The 21,223-nt window shown below is 39.0% G+C and overlaps 1 protein-coding gene across 1 annotated transcript in view; it reads right to left on the bottom strand.

Annotated features, from left to right (window-relative positions):
• Positions 1 to 21,223, bottom strand: part of POU6F2 (POU class 6 homeobox 2) — a 404,244-nt gene that overhangs the window by 62,091 nt on the left and 320,930 nt on the right. Inside the window, exon 6 of the mRNA XM_075061999.1 lies at positions 10,556 to 10,702. Coding sequence (XP_074918100.1) covers positions 10,556 to 10,702 — 147 coding nt within the window. The remainder of the gene's footprint in view (positions 1 to 10,555; positions 10,703 to 21,223) is intronic.

Here is a 21,223-nt window from a genome sequence, read left to right as displayed (position 1 = left end):
AGACAGAAATAAAACACTGTTCAAACCTAACAAATTTGTTTACGAACAACACGTATAGTGTAGTAGCCTAAGCATCAGATTTGACATAATTAGACTAGAGCTGATCAAAAAGCAGGCTAAAATTTTTGCAAAAATGTTGTCCTTTTTGAAAATTTGACCAAAAAAATGTGTCCAGAATTGCAAATTCTGAAAATTTTCAGAGACCCCTAAATTAGATTCCCCAAAAGACACAGGTTCCAATCCTGGTAGGGTTTTCATCATTTATCTAATGCTGATAAACTGAGTACCATATACCTTATGCTGTGTGTCTCTTTCAGAAGAAATCTTAAAGACTAAAAGTGGTGTGTTGTACATGGATATTAAAAATACATTAACATTTTTAATAAAGGGCTTGCTCTGATGACAGGCCAAAATTTCTCTTTTCTCTTCTCCTCCATCCAAAATGAGAAAGTAGATGCAAAACATGAGAAAGTAGATGAGAAACAGAAGACAGTATGTGGGTGTGCATGCAGATATCCTTTAAGATTTTCACCACAGCAAGGCGTATTGCAATGAATTTTGCTTTAAAGAATGTCCACAAAAATGACATTTGTTTATGAGAATTTATATTACTTTGGTTTATAGCATCATTAGTCAATTCTTCTCTATTTATATCAACTCTACCCATATAAGTACACCTATATCTATATACACACAAAAAGATACATACATACATACAAAATGTATACATATATATGTACGTGTAGATATGGATGTACATAATACAGAGATGAAGTGAGAGTATGTGCACGCACAGACACAAATACATGTAAAGGGGAGGGGTCATCTGCAGGTGTGATCATACTGTGGAAAATGTTTTACTGGACAAGATAAACTAACCACTAATATATAAGGTTTCATTGTAAATTACAATAATTGTGTGAGAGATTATAAATATAAAACAAATAGCATGAGTAGAATTAAAATGCACAGTTCACTATTTTAAAATGCTCTGAGATCAAATTTAAACTACTAAAAATTGAAACCTCAAGTAAAAATTTTGGAGAGGGTACAGAATTTGATGTTAATAAATATGAGAGGCTAACAGAGTACAAGTCAGAGCAAGCATGCTGTGGGCAGGAGCTGTGCAATCTTCCTCACACAGTTCTGCTAATAAACCTCAATTTTCCTGACCAGTTAAGTATTCCAGTCCTGGTTCTCTTGTTCAGAGACTGCCAATCGTATCAAATTGTGTGGTGGTTTCCAGCAGTGAAAGGATAGTGCCTTATTGCACCATCTATCTAGCTGCTTATAGACACATATTTATTAATATTTAGATTTGTGTCTGCGGGAAATCAAGCCATTATTAAACTATGTAACTGTTTTTTCAACTGATAACCTGTAAATAATTCCCAAACTGTAGTTAGACTACTTGAGATCATTTCTATGATGGGATCTGTCTGATGGTACTAACAGAGGGTTGCCAACCCTCCTGGATTGTCTGGGAGATGTGATGAAACCTCCAGGAATACATCCAACCTAAACTGGCAACCCTACACTAACACCATATGCCAAATGAGTGCTGCTTCTTGCTTTGGACCCACACTATTGCATTATGTGAGTCTGATATCACCTGCTTCTCACTTTCAGCCTGTCCATCTAGCCATCCATTACATCAAATAAGCTGTGTCATGGCTTAATATACGTATCCTGCAAGGACTGGGGAGAGAGGATCAGGCCTCTGGAGACTCTGACTAACAAGTTAAAATTAAACTTTTTTTTTTCCAGCTGGGCTGCAATGATCTATTTATACAATTTATTTCTTGATAGCTAGCTATTTTTTAAAACATTGTAACTCGTACCTGGCCTCTCTCATCTCTCCCTAGAACTGTCTCCCTGATGTCCCAATCACTCTCTGATCTATTTTTCTTTTCTTATCTGTTGGATGGATGCTAATATGACACATCCCACCTCTAAAACAAACCATTTATTTTGAAAGTTGGCTGTCAGAGTATTTGAAGCATCAAAAATGAAAATAAATGTTTATTTGGCTACTGGGTGCATTGTGTCTTGGTATTAAATTATTTCTTGAGAAGTGAATTTTTAAACTGGGAGGATGTGTGTATTGTTTTCCTTAAATATGCAGCAGGAAGCCATGCAGGAGGGACAACTGGACAAGATTCTGTGTAGAATGTCCACAGTGAAGCAGAGAGAGCAAGAGAGTAGTTTAAGGGATTCTACTGTTTTATTTTAATAAAATCCATGTTGTGTCTGAAGAAAGAAACTCTTTCTGTGATTCTTTGCCATTGTCATATGACTATTCATTCATTCATTCATTTTCTATAAGAACTAGCTATCCTAGAGGTAATATTTATTTAAATTAATGCATAAAATGCAAATTTCAGTGAAAAGGTCCTTTAAAAATTAGATATCTTGAATAGCATCAGCAAAGGTATTTTTAAAACCATTTTTCTTTTTGGTACATACTCAGTTAGCATACACACGCACACAAAGCTCCCTTTGCTACCAATAACTATTATGTTTTCCTACCAAAGAAAAGACAAACGCTTACTCTTTAAGGGTCTGATCCAATGTCCACTGAAGTACAGAGCAACCAGGATTTCAGCTTTTTCTCCTTGAATGTTCTGTACAACTTTTGATAGAAGTGAAAAAATGGAAAGGCATAGAGGAATTCTCTGGGCCATTTCTGGAACTATGGCCAGAGCTCACAAATCCTTTCTACTGGAGAAGAATTTCTGTCGTGGTGTTTCACTTAGAAGTCCATAACTAGGGTCGCCAGGTGCTGAGTTATCACTTCAAATGCTACATAACGAAAATTCAGTTCTCCCTGCCTACCATGATGTGACTCAGCCAACTGCTGCTGCAGTTTTCCTCTCATTTAACATGAAGAGCTTTCGGGGATGAAAGATTTTTCTCTTCCAAGTTCATCAGTTGGGCTGCTTTTCTGTGGAGCCAAGATTTCCTTCTCCCTTGACTGTAATGTATGCCATTGCTGTTGTGTTCTCTGTCACTACCAGGGTTTGCCTGTTTCGTGTCTCATCCTTTTTGTTTTCAAGTGCCAGTGAAATGTTCACAAACACTAGTCAATTTATGCTCTATGCCTCCTTGATTAATAAATGACTCTGAGTCCCTCTATCACATAAGCATTTCCCCTTGCAATATGCACGTGTCCATGGCTTATACTTTCCTCTTCATCTTTTTCGGGGGGAAGACTTTCTTGAATATTATAGGGGCAGCCACCTCTGAAAGGCTGAGCTGATGTGCCACACTTCAAGTGGTTCTGCATGTTATGGGGTGGACACAAAGAGACCTGAATTCCCAGCTGTCTCACTGTGACCTTTGAACTGACCTCTGAATATGACCTTGGTGATCTCAGAACCATCTGAATGGTTGATATAGGTTTGGCATGTCTTTCCCTAAATATGAAAATGTTCTCCTTTACCATACTTATTACCCCTCAAAGATGCCAAATAGATTGTTCTTTGAGATATGTCTGTGTTCCCAGTACTGATAGCAAAGTCAAGCAGGTAGCCGGTCTCGTAAGATGTGTATTAAGGAAATGTAAAGGGCACTTCTGGATAGGAATGTATAAATACTGAGTACTTTCATGTCAATAGAGGTCTCCATATGCACCTTTACCATCTTTTGTAAATCTATTTAGAGACTTGAGCCGAGGCCCAGTACTGCTCTGACTCCTCCATATCTTTTGGGCCTTCACAAAATTATTGAGTAGGTTCCATGTAAATTCTCTTCCAACAATATTCCCTCTGTAGCTCCTAATTTGCAGTATGTGTGATTTAGCTTCCCATTTCAGCTCCTTCTTTTTAGCCTTCTTTGAGAGTGAGAAGAATCTGCTCTGGGAAAGATGTTTGCATTCACCTCAGTATCTGACCTGAGGTTTTGGAGCAAAGAGTTGCAGCCTCCTCTTTAAAGCAGCCCTCTTCTGCATAGTGAATTGGTATCCAAACATGCTGAGTTGTGGTGGTGGTGGGATGCTTCTATGGACAGTGCTCTTCTGAATTTTTCTTCCTTTTTCTGAATCTTTTTTCTTTTCCTGTAGGGAAGTTAGAATCTTTTCCTTGAAATATGGGATATCTGTGACTCTGAACAGTCTTTCTGTTTCTATTGGCTTATCTGAAATTGTTCATTTGTTTTGAGGATGGTAATTTTTTTTTCAAATTAAATTTTAATGATGCGGAAGTCCAAAGTAGACTGGCCAGATACACAGCTGGTGTAAATTGGCATAGCCCCACTGACTTCAAGCTAAGGATCTTGCCTATATATATTAACATTTCTACCATTTCCTGCTCTGCATTCTTTCAAAATTGAGGCAGGATAACAGTAAAAAAAATTAGCAAACATATAATTCCACAAACAAACAAATATTCCTTTAACATACAAATTCACTAGGGAGATAATGAATCAAACAGCTCCTTTCATTGCATAGCTGTGGGGCGAAGCCAGTGGGGCACTTCTTTCCTTTCTGTTGACCTTTCTTAACAGGATGTGCCTCTTTTCTGTCTGAAAACACAGTTAGAGAAAGATACCGACCACTTTTTTCCTCCCAACACCCATAGTGTCCAAGAGTTGCTAATCTGCAGTCTAGTCAAATTTGGAGGGAAAAAAAAGAGCGTGACCAATGGCAGCTCCAGTCTGCCAGTCTGAAGGTCTTTTGAAATAGAGTATTCTGGCATTGAGCTCCCCAAGGAATAGCCCTAAGTCCTAATGACAGCACAATGTTCACTAGTGCAAACCAGCCAGTGGTAATGGTAGTCTAGACAAGGCTGACAGTGTTTGCATCCCCATTGTTTAGATGGCTGTGAGCAGTGTTAGATGACAGGGTGTTTAAAACATTGGTGGCTCACAGACATGAATGTTCCCATCTTTGTTACCAGCTGTGCAGCTCCAGTGGTGGTAGCCATGGTGGGAAATTTTAAGAAAAAAGTCTAGTGTGGACTCACTGGCAGATATGAGAGTGGTGTGAACTGCAAGGCCTCAGAGGCAGCTCTGACAGGCATTGTACCTCACACAGGCACTGTGGCTCCAGAACTCCCTGTAGGATACCACTGTTAAACCCCATAAGGAAATGGAGCATGCACTCACTTCCCTCTACAGCCAACCAGTTCTGCTGGCTGGTGCAGAACAGAAACTGGGCCATGGCACAGCTTCTTCCAAACTTCCTCAAGATAGCTAGTGATACTAAAAGTGCTAGTACTGCATAGTCATTGCACTGATGTAAGCATGAGGACTGTCATTTTCACCAGGCCCTTGCACACCTGCTCACTGGCTGGTTGTATCATACTCTAAAGGTAAGAGAATGGAAAAATCTTTTGTATCATTTGTCAGGCATGAACGAGATGAACAAATAAGGTATTGTTTACCAAGAAAAATATATGCATTAGTCATTCAAGTTTTGTCTACTCACAGATGTTAAGTTACATTATTTTAATTTAATTTTAAACCAGTTCAAACTGCTGTGTGGACACTCTTATTTCAATTTAAGAGTGGCTTATTACACTTTAGCTTAATCAATGTCAATCAAACCAAAATAAATCTGATTTAAACCAAAATAAGAATGTCCTCTAGGACTTTTGCACCACCGGTTTGAAATCACACCTCAGATTAAGCTGGTGCAATTTCTTTGCATAGACAGGCGCTACAGGGGCATCCATAGGGCATATATCTAGAATAGGAATAAAATCCTGCAATTACCTTGTAGCATATCTTGCTGCAGATATTGCATTCTTCAAAAGAAGGGCATTGTACGGTCTTACAGAAATAGAACAATTATAACATTGTGCCTTATGATTTATAATCCAGTTTTGGACTAAATACATTAATTTGATGCCTCTACTATCCTCAAACTTTTAAGAAGACAAGAGAGTCATCAAAAATGTCACTTGTAAACTCAGTTTACAGGCAAGTGCTTGCCACAGCAAGGAAAAGAAGAGTTACAAAAGAACACGAAAATAACAAAAATACATACATAAAAAGTGGCTGCATTGAGAGAGATTTATTTTTGAATGAGAGAGACTTTAGTATTTAGCAAATCAATCTACAAAGAGTATCACAATCCTACCCTGGAATCCTTTCCCCAGTTTTTATTGCTCATGGCATATTACATTGTACCATATACAGCACAGGGTCATGAAAATTCCCAGCTTATTTAATTGTGACTCTTCAATGAAATTGAAAGGGAATGCTTTATTTCCATTTCTTTAATTTATTAATTTTTTAGCTGATGATGTATTTTATTTTATTAACCCTTGTATCTGAGAGCTGATGCTTTAAAAAAAAAGAAAAGAAAAGGGCCCTTGGCTGTATTGTGAAGGCCTGGAACTGAAAAATGCATTTTAATAATGAGGGATAGAACTATGGCTTTCGCTGATGGCTGTGACCAGCTCTGTGACCTGATTATGTCGCAGAGTGTCAGCAGCTGAGACACTACAAAAGCGAGCGCATCCCATCAAATCTATCTCCATTGTAATCACTCTCACTGCTGAGAGCCTTGTTAGGAGCAGAGAATCCATCAGGCCTCATTAGCACCATTTACTATCAAGAAGCTCAAAGAGCAAATGTGTGCCCTCTCATCAGAATAACGAGAACCAAAGTACATCTATTATCATATTGGATCAACAATGCCACTCTCTCTGTTTAGTTTTGCAAACTAATTGCAGATTAAAAAGCTGTACAGATAGTTATGTATGTTAAGCTCTGTGGACTGCACCTAAAGTTCTCTATATGTAGAAGGTTTTCATATCCAGGGAGTTAGCACATGTTCAATGTAGATTGAGTTCTTTAGATGGTATTCTTAAATGATACTGATATCATTCTTTAAATCCACTGTATAATTAACATGTTCACTATTCATGTATATTAACACTGACATTATTTTCACATGAATGTCAAAAAAGGAAAATTAGCTGGTTTTGTTCTCTCCTCATCACAACACAGTTTTATAAAGTTATTAGATTTAACTTTTTTAACATGCTATGTTCTTCTACTCTCTGGTGTCATTTCTATTTTACAATCCCTCAGGTTGACAAAATGAATATATTTCTTCTTATAAAGCTCTTGTCCTTATTATAAAATGACTGAACTTCCTAAGCTGCATTGCACCCTCACTTCAAGCCCATGTAAACCCTGCTTAAGTCAACAGGATTGCATGAGTGTAACTGACGGTAGAATATGGCCGTATATTTTAGTCAAGTAGAAAACTGGGCTGGAGGTAGCCTTTGTAGTAACCATCACCATAAAGCATGCTTTCAAATCTGTAGAGATTTAAAAGATAGGGATTCAATGGGCATTACCTCCTTCCAAAATATCAATACCAACAGCTAAAACATAAAATGTCTATGCTTTCTTCTGCATGCAATAGAGTAAAACAAATATTCTATTTTTCTGCATCTGAAATAATTCCAAATGCAAAAGTGGTACCAGAAGCCCAGTACTGTTGTACAAATGGGCTTCTTAACTTTGAAGACAGAGTAACCTAATTTGCTTGTGAATAAAGACAATTAACATAGATTTTTCCACTTACATTATAACAAACTAATCAGGTGATGTAAATATGTTATCCAAATGTTAACGTCTCTTCCGATATCTTGGTTGTGAAAAATTCAGGCTTCCCAAATAAGTAGTAGTGACATAAGAAAAGAAATCATACCATCATTTTTAAATTCCAAAGTTAAATCAATACAAATTTGCTACATAAAATGTTGTCACACTTGTATAATCTGGACACTCGGAACATAAAAATGGTTGGAGTTAAAGGTCAAGTCATATGTCACCCAAAAGGTAATTTCCTCTAGATTTGTATTAAGATCTCAGATTTGACCTATATTATGTCACTGTGTTACAAGGGATTGAGGACCACCATATATTTAGTCAACAGACAGACAATTATATAAGACCTAAATCTTTAAAAAAAAGAAGGGGTCTACAATTAATATGTTTGCACATACAAATGGTAAATCACCTGAACCTAACTTTCCAGAGAAGACAAGTGATTTGTGGTTCCAAACTTGAGATTCTTTGAAGGAGCCTGATTTTCAGAGGGCAAGTCCTCAGGACTTTCTGAAAGTCAGACTCCCTTAAAGGGTCTCAGGTTGATCACTCAAAAAAGCAGAGGTACCCAAATCCACTACTCACTTATGGACTAAGTTTTAAAAGTTAGATGCACCATTTTTGCTGCTTTGCTAGAATTGTATTAATTGGCAAGGGCAGACTCAACAGAGCTCCTCAGTCTAAAACACAATATGCATGTTACATGGACGGATAGCTTCAGAAGCATGCTATAAGCAACAGACTATTGTAGAGACGGCTGCTATATTTTTATTATTATCATGATTATTATTTATTTACATTGTGATAGTGCCTGGGAGCCCCAGCCATGAGCCAAATCCCTATTGTGCTAAGCACTCTACAGACACATAACAAAAAGACAGTCCTTGCCCCAAAGAACTGAATAGACAGAAATACACTGTACTTTTATTTAACAATAGAGAAAAAGACTCTTTTTCTGAGCCCCTCTCTTTCTCTGAAACCTGTGGAATTTTTAGATTTTTACTTTACCTGTAGAATAACTAGCAGTACCCTGGCCCAATTGACTACAGTTTCATTCACTGATATATTCATAATACTAATTTATTAAGCATCCGACTTACATATATATTTCACTTACATGTTTTCTAGAGAGAATATGTAAGGAAAAACTACTGAAAAACTGACATGGATGTATATCTTCAACTCTTACAATTTACATTTTAGGAGCCAAGGGTCTCTTGTGAGAGAAGGATATGCACTATTTCTGGAGCACACATATAAAGAAGCAGGCTTTCTAGATGGAGGTGATCTGACTATGAATTATAGGTATTATAACCAACTTTTCTTTCATACCAATACCCCATGCCTCCAGAAATCTTAATAGGCTTTTGAGAGCCTCTATTTAAAGCTGGCTGCATAAAATGATCCTTTGATGAAAAGGGATTGAAACAAGGGTTAAAGTAGACATTGAAAGGTTATTGTAGAGGGCACATTGTTCATACAATCCTCCTTTAATATGTGTGGTGTGCACCTGCGATAAGATGATTCATTAGATAAGGCCTCACTTTGACAAGCTCTATCGTTCAACCCTCGGGGTAGTGATGGAACAATTCTGCACCCACCCAGTAAATATAACAAGGTCAGCATTTTTTCTGGGACTTAGATGGGGAGACTGAAGCTCAGGATGCATCTTTGTTTATGTTTTATGTAAAAAAAATCCCTATAAAGTTTGAGGATGCTGTTTTTGTTTTGTATTGTTTTATTGTCAGAAAAAAATGTAACCTTTGTCTCTAGTAAAAAAAACTCAGTGACATAAAATTATGAGGAAGAAAGGAGAACTGACAATTTGTGCTCTTTTGAATTATAAGTCAAGAACTGTAGAATGAAACTTTATAATCACTGATATGCGGGGCTGTACCAGTCCATCAAACATCTACTGAAGTGTCTGGCATCAGCTTGAATTTTTCATTTTAGTAGTATCTCTTCTAATAACAGGTTTGTTTTTTGGTATAGAGTACCAAGTTAGTAGTAGTAATCTTAAACTATATTATTACCCTTATTATAATGATTCTATTCTAATACTATTTGCTGTGAAACAAATAGTCACATTACTCTTGTTACTGACAGATGAGAGGATAAAGCCAGTCAATGATCATGATTCAGGAAGGTACTTAAGAACATGAAGTCAATGGGATCACTCATGTGCTTAAAGTTAGGTGCATACCTTTCTGAACTGGGGCCATATTGCAGGACCAGAATGATATCAGCTTCAGTTAAGACAAATAAGCAACTCTGTAAATAAGCATGATATGATGAAACTTCCCTTTTAGATAGCTCAAAAATGTACAAATTATTGCGTTTAAAACACAGCATTAAAAGGTTTTTAAAAGAGCCTCTTGAATTTGCACTAATGACTGGCAGATCCATTGAAGGTTGCTAAATTTTGTGATTTAATAAACAATGAGCAAATAATCATACTAAATCAAAGATACTGTATTACAAAATATGCTTTGTTAATTTATTTTGACTAGTGTGGTATATCTTTTATGAACACTTTATTACATACTAATAAATGGTATAGTTTATAAAAATAATGCAGTCTTAGTACTATAAGACCTCAGAGTAGATTTCTGTTATTAAATCTGTGCTTAGAAGTGGGGAGTGACTGCTTTTTTTTGGTGAGAATTATTGGGTTCTTGAATTAGCAAAGTAAGACTCAGCAACAATCTGCACACTTAAAATACCACATTGTTACATTCTTGTAATCTCTTCCCAAGATTGCATTAGAAAAGCAAAAGCTAAACCTTTTTCAGTTTAAAAAACAAATTCCCCATTCTAACACCACCCCACCCCCAGTCCTAAACATTTCTGTTCCTTACCTTTCCTGGTAAACATTATTTATTTATCTCAATATGTGCACTTACAAATTGCTGTCATGCAAAAGAAATTCATTTTCATCCAAACATCAATCTGCCATAAGAATTCACCATTTTCTCCATCTTCAACTCACCTGTCCTTGTGCATTAGTGACTAGTTGACCTGTGACCCCCTGAAGACTGGAGAGTGCATTGCCAAAGGCCTGTGAGCTTGCTATTGAGCCCATGGCTGCTGCTGCTGCAGCCGCTGCTGCTTGACTTGCCAGTGGATTATTAACCAGCTGAAAAAAAAAAGAAAAGATCACGGTAAAACCACTGATGAGCAAGGAAGCACACAAAACACAGCGCTAAATGAATATATAAATGCTACAGTACTAACATAGGGGAATACTCCAGTTTATCCCTAGAGCTTAAGCACTTCTTCAGAGAGGTTTTTATTTCTGATGCACTGGTCCTTTTGACAATGAATGTGTCTAAGAATCCCAGAGGAAATTCCATTGTCCTGAAGAACACAATTGTCCTATTGTTCGGAGTGATACTTGTATTTCCTTCTTAGGTGCATAATCTAGGTACCCGAATCTTGCATCTATGTGAAATCAATGAAAGTTCAGTCTTTGACTTTAAAAGGAATGGGATCAGACCTTAAGTTTTGCCATTAAGATTAGAAATAAATCTTCTTGCTTAGTGTTACTTCAGCTCAACTACTGAACCCAAATATGAGAAAAACCCGCTGCTTCTACCGGTTTATACATTCAAGGAATATGTGTCAACACAAACACAAATCACAGTCTGGAACTTGACCCTATGATTAAGTTAAATGGATGTCAACTGAAAATGAATAACCATCTCCACAGCATTCTATTTGCAAAACCATGGAAAATGTATTGATATAGTTATTATTTGTTTTTGTCTGTGAATAATTAATTCCAGGGTTCACATACAATTCTCCAGCTGTCGGCATATTTCACTTCTTCTGCCATAATGACGTGCTCAATATACAACATAGCATGCATAAAGCATTTTCACTGATGGACCAATTTTCAAATGGTCATCTCAACAGAATGTCCAAATCCCACATAAAGACACTCTAAGCAACACTTGGGTTTGTAAAAGAACAATTACATATTTAAATACAGAGGAAAGTGTCTCACTGGGGATTCAGATGTCCTATGACTGGTACTAGTCATATAAACTAAGCCACAAGTGCTAGGGAATGTTCTGGTGATGAAAAATTGTTGGAGAAACAGACTGGTATAAGAGATTAGACCAGGGGTCGGCAACCGCTGGCACGTGGCTCGCCACAGTAAATACCCTGGCGGGCCGGGCCAGTTTGTTTACCTGCCACGTTGGCAGGTTCAGCTGATCGTGGCTCCCACTGGCCGCGGTTTGCCATCCCAGGCCAATGGGGGTGGCGGGAAGCCACAGCCAGCACATCCGTCAGCCTGTACCACTTCCCGCTGCCCCCATTGGCCTGAGATGGCGAACCACGGCCAGTGGGAGTTGCGATTGGCCAAACCTGCCGATGCAGCAGGTAAACAAACTGGAATGGAACATCTCTGAACTAGATGAAAGACTGGTTCAGGTGTTAGCCTAGAACCTGGGAGACTCACAGTCAATTTCTTGATCTGCCACAGACTCAGGCAAGTCACTCAGCTTCTCAGTGCTTCAATCCCCATCTGGAAAATGGGGACAATAGCACTTCCCTATCTCACAAGGGTATTGTGAAGACAAAGACATAAAAGAGTGTGGTACACTTTGATGATGGGTGATCTACAAGAAGGGAAGGGGGGTTTACTCTGCACCAAGGGGGAAGATACCGAGATGGTGTTAAATTCCTTCAGGCAAAGAGGGAAGAAACATAAAGGATTGGGTAGGCTGTAAGAAGGATCTACAAGAAGGGAAGCGGGGTTTACTCTGCACCAAGAGGGAAGATACCCAGATGGCATTAAATTCCTTCAGGCAAAGAGGGAAGAAACATAAAGGATTGGGTAGGCTGTGGGAAGGAGGTGAAGAAAATGGTCTTGGAAAAGGTGGCAAAAAGAGGTCAGGGCACGGACCCATAGGTGCTGGAACTAGGGATGCTGGGGGTGCGGTAGCAGCCCATGGTTTGATGTGGTTTTCATTATATACAGAGTTTACAGTTTGGTTCAATGGCTTTCAGAATCTCCACTATACAAATTGTTCCAGCACCCCGGCATGGACCTGAGCCTCATTTGTTTGTTTAGAGCCCGAGACTGGAATCCCCTTCTCCTCCCCAATTCTGAAGAGACACCCAGTTACACACCCCAAACTGTTCTAGTGGGTTAAACAGAAAATGTCATAGATTTGAAATGTAGGATGATAAATCCTGTTTAGCCTTCATTCTGTTTTTATGTATATTTGAATAAGGTTTATTAAAAACAAAACAAAACAAAACCCCTTTGTAGTAGCAAGTACATGATCTATTCTGGTCCTAGGTATGTGCCCCAAAAATATGTTCAGGAAGTAAAAGGGATATAGAATTGGGTTTTTCACTATCCCACCTGGAGTAAAAAAACAAATTTCTCAAACAGCTGGAATATTGCTGCTAGGAACACTGAGCTAAATTCTGCTGATGTATCACATGAGGCATTAATCTATTATGCAATGGGTTAAAAGTATGTATAATGAAGTTTCTTATCAGCATTGAGGATATATCATTTCATTTTTTAAAAATAATTTCCATAGATGTGTGGGAGCAGAATATAGATAACTTGCCTACTTTAGTAAATTATATTTATTCACTTTTACATTTTCTCATTCTCATCTAAGAATGCAGAGATAGAAAAGTAGGTTATTTATTATGATTCATATTATCGTAGAGCCTAGGAGCCCCAGCCCTGGACCCAGGATCCCATTGTACAAGGCACTGTAGGAACACAGAAAGAAAAACAATCCCTGCCCCCAAAGAGTTTACAATCGAAGTATAAGACAAAAGACAATACATGGATACAGACGGCCCGATAGGGGAGTACAAGGCAACAATAAGACAATATTGCTCAGGATGACAGGCAATGGTCCTCAGCACACTAGAGGAGAGTTTTAAGGAGATATTTGAAGGTGGAATATAAGTTGGTGTTGTTACAGAACATGGTTACAGAAGCACATCCCATGTGAGAGGAGTAGCAAAGGAGAAAACACAAAGTTGCTTGTTTGAAAATTTAACAAGTGGGCGATGGAGGCTGGAATCATGGAGCTACTGGACGCAAGAGTCAAACTTCTGATACTGAATGAGAGAGAACACGTCAACTCTTGCCTCCAATCAGTCCATGCAGGGACCACTACACCTGTGGCAGAATACAGAAGACTGATTTTGAGCAGTTATACTTTGTAATAATCTGAGACATGTAATACAATAGAATAATGCACCTGTTTCGTTTAGCTTTACCCCTAAGGATCGATCCAAATCTTTGTGCCTGCCCTGTAGATAACGGTGTGATAATGGTGGAGAAGTTGGATAAGTAAGTGGGGGGACCATGATAAATGCTGATTCATCAAAACCAAGTTTTCATGGGAAGATTCCAGTGGAATCTTCACTGGGAAGAGGAATAGGTAGAGGTGTGTTTGTCTTTTTCAAAAAGTTGGCCTGCTTGCCTGGGATGTGGGAGGTTCAAGTCCATGCTCCAAATCAGGCAGAGCAGGGATTTAAACTTGGGTGTCCCACATTCTCAAGGGAGTACTCTAATCACCAGGCTATTTTTTTGTGGGCAGGGAAAGCCTTGGTCTTGTTTTTTGGGAAACATTTCAAAAGATCTCCTGTTTTGTCGTGATGGGAATGGCAATAAATTCCAAAACTTCGCTTTGTTTCCACAGGACGGAAAATCTGCTTTCAGACCAGCTTTATAAGGTTCTACCAAATGTGAATAAGAATATCCCAACCTCCCCCTAAATCAGATTTTAAAATAATAGATTTTCCTTTGAATATTTTCAGGAGCTGTTGCAAGCTGTTGATGGGAGATTCAAACTTTCACAAACTGATTCCTTCTAAACTTTGATGCAAATTGGGGATGGAAGACTCAAGTTTATCTTAATTATTTGGACAACAGGATAACATCGGACATATTATACCTTGCTCTAATTTTAAAATAATACCCATTAGCCTCTTCCAACTCCGGCTTGAGAGATTTCTGCTATTTCTGAATGCAGACGTTAGCACTTGGGAGCACTTATTGATAGAAATATATTATGAAAGATCCCATTAAAGGACTCTTCAGTATTAGTTTCAGTTTTTAAATAGTGATTTCACTAAGAATGCTGAGGCTCTTCAGAGCTGTCACTTCCAGTGCCTGAGTTTCTGCTTCCACTCTAAGCAGCACCTGTAGCAGCAGGTCATGGAGAGCTTACTTTAAAATGACAGGCCTAACTTCTCAAGAGTGCCCCAGTGCCTGTTAATGAAATTATCTTGAAGTTCTTATGAGGAGGAGCCCTGTAGGATCTAAGCTGCTTCAATACATTTTCCCACTGTCCCAAATCTAACCTCTCAGAAAGAAAAGTCTATGGATCTGATTCTGAGCTCTCTCTTACACTAGGGTAAATCAGGAGTTACTCCACTGAAGTCAATGGAACTACATTATTAAAAGAATGCTGTAAAATTAAGAGAGTAAACTGGTACTCTTCTGCAGTAACATTTTGTAGTGTTTGGAAATACTCATTAAAAAGTGCATTTTAAAAAATGCATGCTGATGTCGTTAGCACCAGCTTCTTACTCAACAGCAACACATGCCTACTCCTTGTGGTAGCAATTTGTGCATATTCCCTGTGATGGAGTATTTTTTCCAGTAATGTGGTGTCCGAATGAATTTATCAAGAAAATCTGAACAAGTGTTTTTATTTACATTGAGAAAAATATCAGTTGTGATAGCATGTACACTCATTTGACTTTTCTTTTCACTCCGAAGGCCTGGTCTACACTACGCTTTTAAACCAAATTTAGCAGCGTTAAACCGATTTAACGCTGCACCCGTCCACACAATGAGGCCCTTTATATAGATATAAAGGGCTCTTTAAACCGGTTTCTGTACTCCTCCCCGACGAGAGGAGTAGTGCTGAAATCGGTATTGCCATGTTGGATTAGGTTAGTGTGGCCGCAAATTGATGGTATTGGCCTCTAGGCGGTATCCCACAGTGCACCATTGTGACCGCTCTGGAAAGCAATCTGAACTCGGATGCACAGGCAGGTAGGACAGGAAAAGCCCGCCAAACTTTTGAATTTCATTTCCTGTTTGCCAGCGTGGAGCTCTGATCAGCATGGGTGGCCATGCAGTCCCAAATCCAAAAGAGCTCCAGCAGGACTGTACGGGAGATACTTGATCTGATCGCTGTATGGGAGACAAATCTGTTCTATCAGAGCCCTTACAGAAGACGAAATGCCAAAGCATTTGAAAAATCTCCAGGCTATGATAGACAGAGGCCACAGTGGGGACTCCAGCACAGTGCAGCGTGACAAATGTAACGGAAAGCCAAAGAATCAAATGGACACTTATGGAGGGAGGGAGGGGGACTGAGGACTCCCAGCTATCCCACAGTTCCTGCAGTCTCAGAAAAGCATTTGCATTCTTGGCTGACTCCCAATGCCTGTAGAGTCAAAAACATTGTCCGCGGTGGTTCAGGGTATAGTCTCGTCAATTTACCCCCCTTCCCTCGCCCCATGAAAGAAAAGAGAAAAATATTGTTTCTTTGCCACTTTTCAATGTCACCGTGTCTACTGCATGCTATGTGTAAACACGGTGCTGCAGCGCCTGACCGAGCAGCGATCCCCTCCCCTTCCTTTGTCCTGATGGGCGAGATTGGTACAGAAAGTAGGTGGAAAACCGTCATCAGCCCACTTGAGTGCTCCTGGCTGCCTTGATGAGGCGGCCAGGGAGCACCTGGAGTGAAAATGGGAGTGACTCCCTATCATTCCTGGCAGACGGTACAAATGCTTGGTAATCGTCCGTCATCATAGCAGCTGAGCCTGACCTCCATCAAACCCCCTGCCTTTCGATGTCTAGAAGAAAGCATTTCTGTATCCTGGACTATTCATTAGCAGTGGGAGGGCTGCGCTCCTCTCCCCTCTCCCCCTTAATGTCCTGCCTGGACTCCACAAGCAGCTGGAGGCTGCCTGCCCCCTCATTTTACCTCGCTATAAAGTCAGTGTTTCTTATTCCTGCATTCTTTATTACTTAATCTCACAAATGAGGGGACATTGCGACGGTAGCCCAGGAGGTTGGGAGAGGGAAGCAACGAGTGGGGTTGTTCTGCAGGGCACCCTCTAGAATGGCATGCAGCTCCATTTCTGCGGGATCTCTGGGGCTCTGACCCAGGCGGCTTTACTCTCTGGCTCTCTAGTAGACTTGCCTCATACTCTAGGCAGGACTGACTCTATTTTTAGACAAACATAAAGAAGGGAATGACCCAGGGAGTCATTCCCATTTTTTCCATGTGCCCCAGCCCGACTCTCACCAGGCCGCCAAGGAGCACCCACGACAGCAGCAGACGGTACAAAATGATCGATAACCATCGTCGCCAATTTCCAATTGCAAACGGTACAAAATGATTGATAACCGTCATCGCTAATTTCCAATCGCAAATGGTGCAAAATGACTGATAACCATCATCTCATCGCCAATTTACAATGGCAGATGGTGCAATAGGGATGGTAACCATCTCTGCTACCTTGCAAAGGCAAAAGAATGCTGCTGTGTAGCACTGCAGTACCGCCTCTGTCAGCAGCATCCAGTACACATACGGTGACAGTGACAAAAGGCAAAACAGGCTCCATGGTTGCCATGCTGTGGCATCTGCCAGAGCAATCCAGGGGAAAAAGGGTGCGAAACGATTGTCTGCCGTTTCTTTCACGGAGGAAGGATTGAGTGATGACATTTACCCAGAATCATCCACGACACTGTTTTTGCTCCATCATGCTTTGTGATCTCAACCCAGAATTCCAATGGGCGAGGGAGACTGAGGGAACTATAGGATAGCTATAGGATAGCTACCCACAGTGCAACGCTCCAGAAATCGATGCTAGCCGCGATACATGGACGCACACCACCGAATTAATGTGCTTAGTGTGGCTGCGTGCACTTGACTTTATACAATCTGTTTTACAAAACCGGTTTATGTAAAATCAGAATAATCCCATAGTATAGACATACCCGAAGTGTTCATCATAGTGTATGCTCGTTCCACTGCACTGGTAAAGAAAGGTGAAATTCTACTAAGTAAAGCAATGCCTCTTTAACAAATATTAAGAAGAATGCAAATGGTTTGATTAATGAAATGAAAAACCAAGACATTTCAGGACACTGAAGCATAGTATCAAAAACTAGGCCTGTCAACTTTATCGTATGATCACTTTATGTAATATCAATAGATGAGGAGAATAAGGATGTGTCGGTTTTTCAACTATTTGTAGAAAAGGGTGAAGGGTGAGGAGACTTCACTTGAATGCAGCATTGAAGGAGTGGGTATATTATAAAGTAACAGCTTGAATGGTTATGTTACAAAAGCTTGCTTGTTTCCTAGGTGGGCTTTTTAAACTCCCACATTTCTGGTCACCATCTAAAACTGAAATTACTGTAGAAACTTCACAGTTTTAATAGCCAATGAAGTAACCTTGATCTGGCACATTCACATGCATCTGGCAATAAAATATCCAACCACTGAAAGGTATTTGTTTAAAATAATAAACAATCCTTGCTTTATTAGATGGTACCCAACCAAATCCTGGATCTGAACATCCCCAGAGCTTGGGATGAGTTCAGAAATGACTTTTAGTAAGAACTTTGCGGCAGGCTCCTATCTGTATTGTTAAGAAGTTTGAATGTGGAACTGAAATTTTTGCCCCAAGGCCATCACAAGTTTACTACAATGACACCTGCTCTTGTAGCACTGCCATAACTGAAGGCTATTTGCATTTTATGCCAGGGCTCAGACATTTTTTGTGACCTTGAGAGCACACTGAAAGACTCACCAATTTTCCCTTTTTTTTTTTTCCCTAGGGGAAGCATGCAAGAAAAGGTGTGATTAAGGTCGACTGGGTTATGGAACAGATGAATGGGAAGAGTATGTTTTAGGGTTGGCATGGCTTTTTTATGGAAGTTCTTCATTATTGTTATTACCCACATCATCATTGCTTTACTAATCAGTATATCTTTAATAATAACTAACACATTTATAGTAACAATATAATTATTCATATACCTCAAATACCTTAAACAGGTAGGACACGATTTTTCAAACCTCTGAAGCCTATGTAGAGGGGTGGCTTCAAAGCCTGAGCTCCAGTCCAAGCCACCACTTCAAACCACTGTCTAGTCAGCTATTTTTAGAGCACTAATGTGAGCCTTGCTAGCCCGTGTGTCAGCCCAGGCTGGGAGGCTTGCTCATGTTTGCTCCAAAATGCTGTGTAGATATACTTTTTATGTTAGGCTCCTAAATAAAAGTGACCTGGTCCGTAGAGGTACTGAGGAGCTGCCACTTCCTTTGAAATTGTGTGACTTCCATTGATTCTGCTCCCAAATATCTGACTAGAGCATAGATTTACATTTTTAATTTTTGTAATATATGTGGCACTAATACTTTGCAACCTGGCTCCCTGCAAAATCTAAAAATCTCTGATAGAATCTCATAAAGACACTATAGGTTGTCTCAGCTTAGCCCCTGTAAGGCACCTCAGTGTCACAGGGATAAGCTCCAGATAAATTCTTGTAGAAATAATAATAATAATGATAGCAACACTCAGCATTTATAGAGTTTTACAATCACAAATTTCAAATCTGGGTGCCAAAGCTTACTTCACCTTTTGGCTCCTAAACCAAAGTAGCCTCATTTTCAGAGGTGTTGTGTATATATAGATACATTGACCTCAAGAGAAAATTATTGATGAGCACAAAATGTAAATCTAGTTAATTAAATAAAATAAATTAAATGTACAAAAAGATACTCTAGTCTGACATTTGGGGCCCCTGTACATTTTAAATCCTAGCAAAGTCAGTGGAAGCTATTTTTGTTCTTTTTTTAAAATCCATTCTTGGATTTTGTATAATGGGATAATTACAACATTTTATATTTCTAAATGAACAATGGTGTAGACTGTCTAATAAAAAGGTTGCCATATAATTTAAATTTGCACTACTCTTTGACGATAAACTCTTGCTAGGTAAATGTTGGAAGGAAACCTTTTTTCCACCCAAATCTGAAAACAATCTGTCAACACTTGTTATTTTAAAAAATGTCTGAATAAAGATTTACATGATAGGCCTATAACTATACTATATATCTATACTGCTAAAGTCCATCAAGGGAAACATATACATTTTAAAATTGTTTGAATTTGTATTTTCAAGTTACTGTAGACAACAACAATTCTGTACAGGCAAAACAGACATTTAAACATCTGCACATATCTATAAAATATTTATATGAAAATACACATTCAAATATATGCAATAGCATAAATAGTAGAAATTGGATATTGAAATCTGAAGGTACAGACTTGCTAGGGACCTTTAAAATCTCTGTTTTTCACAGATACTTAATCTGCTCATTATATACAATTATTGTGGCTGGGATATTTGCTGTCCAAATCTATGCTGAATTGCCTATCAGGAATAAGTACTGATAGTAATATTGCTGATGTGACATGACTTGATTCAATGCAAAGCGACACGACCTGAGGTGCTGGAGAGAACACAGCTCTAATGTGCATCCTGGTATCACTTATGCAGCATGGACATTGGCGTATGCCTCAAAAATGACCAAACTATCTTTATAAACAAGGTGTAGAATGTCTAATGTGGTCAAATTGGAATCATAACCCCAAATCCACAACCTGAGTTTATGTTATAAAAAAAGCTGTGTTATGTGATATCAACAGCAAAGCAGTTAAACAACAGACACCATTCCCACAGCTCTGCACCCTATTATAGATATGAATGATGAAGATGATAGTACATGAACAGGGAAGTGAATGGACATCGTTCCAGCCACGTTGATCTTTGCTTCTTTAACATAGAAGAGAAAAGAGGAGAAGGGGAATTGGGAAGAGGAATACTATTTGAATCCAGTCCTGCCAGGGGAGCTGAGAGTCCTCAGCCCCTCTCAGGACCGACTATGCCTTATGTTTGACAAATAGAAAAGAACAAAACTAGAAAAGAAAGTAAATATGTGTCTTCAGGCAGCTACATGGATACTGGAAGAGTAAAAAAGGAGTTAGAAATAGTAGCTGACAGAATGCTTTAAAATGACAACATTGGGCACCTACCTCCAATAATGTAAGTTCCTGGATGTCTAAATTTACTTATTTGTTACAGGTCAATCCTTCATCGGGGTAAACTGGTGTGGTTCCATTTATGTTACTAGAGCTGCATTCTTTATCCCAATTAATGATCTGGCCCTTTAAGGTTAACCACTTTCTTCAAAACTAAATTTCATCCTTACATGTGGCATAAACTTCCTGTAAACATAAGAAGTCTGACTCGCCCCTGACTTACAGGGGTTTTTACACCAGTGTAATTCCATTAATTACAACGGAATGACTACTTATTTACACCAGTGTTAGTGAGAACATTAGGACCAAGGCACGTACCACAATTCTATACTTTTCTGAAGTAGTTGACATACATAGCAGGAATATATGCTAAGGGAATCTCCTAAACTTTCTGAAGAGGGTAGAATCACTTGAATTCAATTTACTGACGTTCCTTGATTCCTAAGCTGGCCTATTTTAGAATGATTTATCAAACTTCTGAAAGATTCTTTCTACTCAAGAAAAATGGTTACCATAGGGCTCCCTTGTTACC

The sequence above is a fragment of the Chelonoidis abingdonii genome, chromosome 2, assembly GCF_003597395.2.
Source record: "Chelonoidis abingdonii isolate Lonesome George chromosome 2, CheloAbing_2.0, whole genome shotgun sequence".
NCBI classification, from domain to species: domain Eukaryota; kingdom Metazoa; phylum Chordata; order Testudines; family Testudinidae; genus Chelonoidis; species Chelonoidis abingdonii.
The sequence above is the reverse complement of the archived record's forward strand: the minus strand, read 5'-3'. Positions and strand labels throughout refer to the sequence as shown.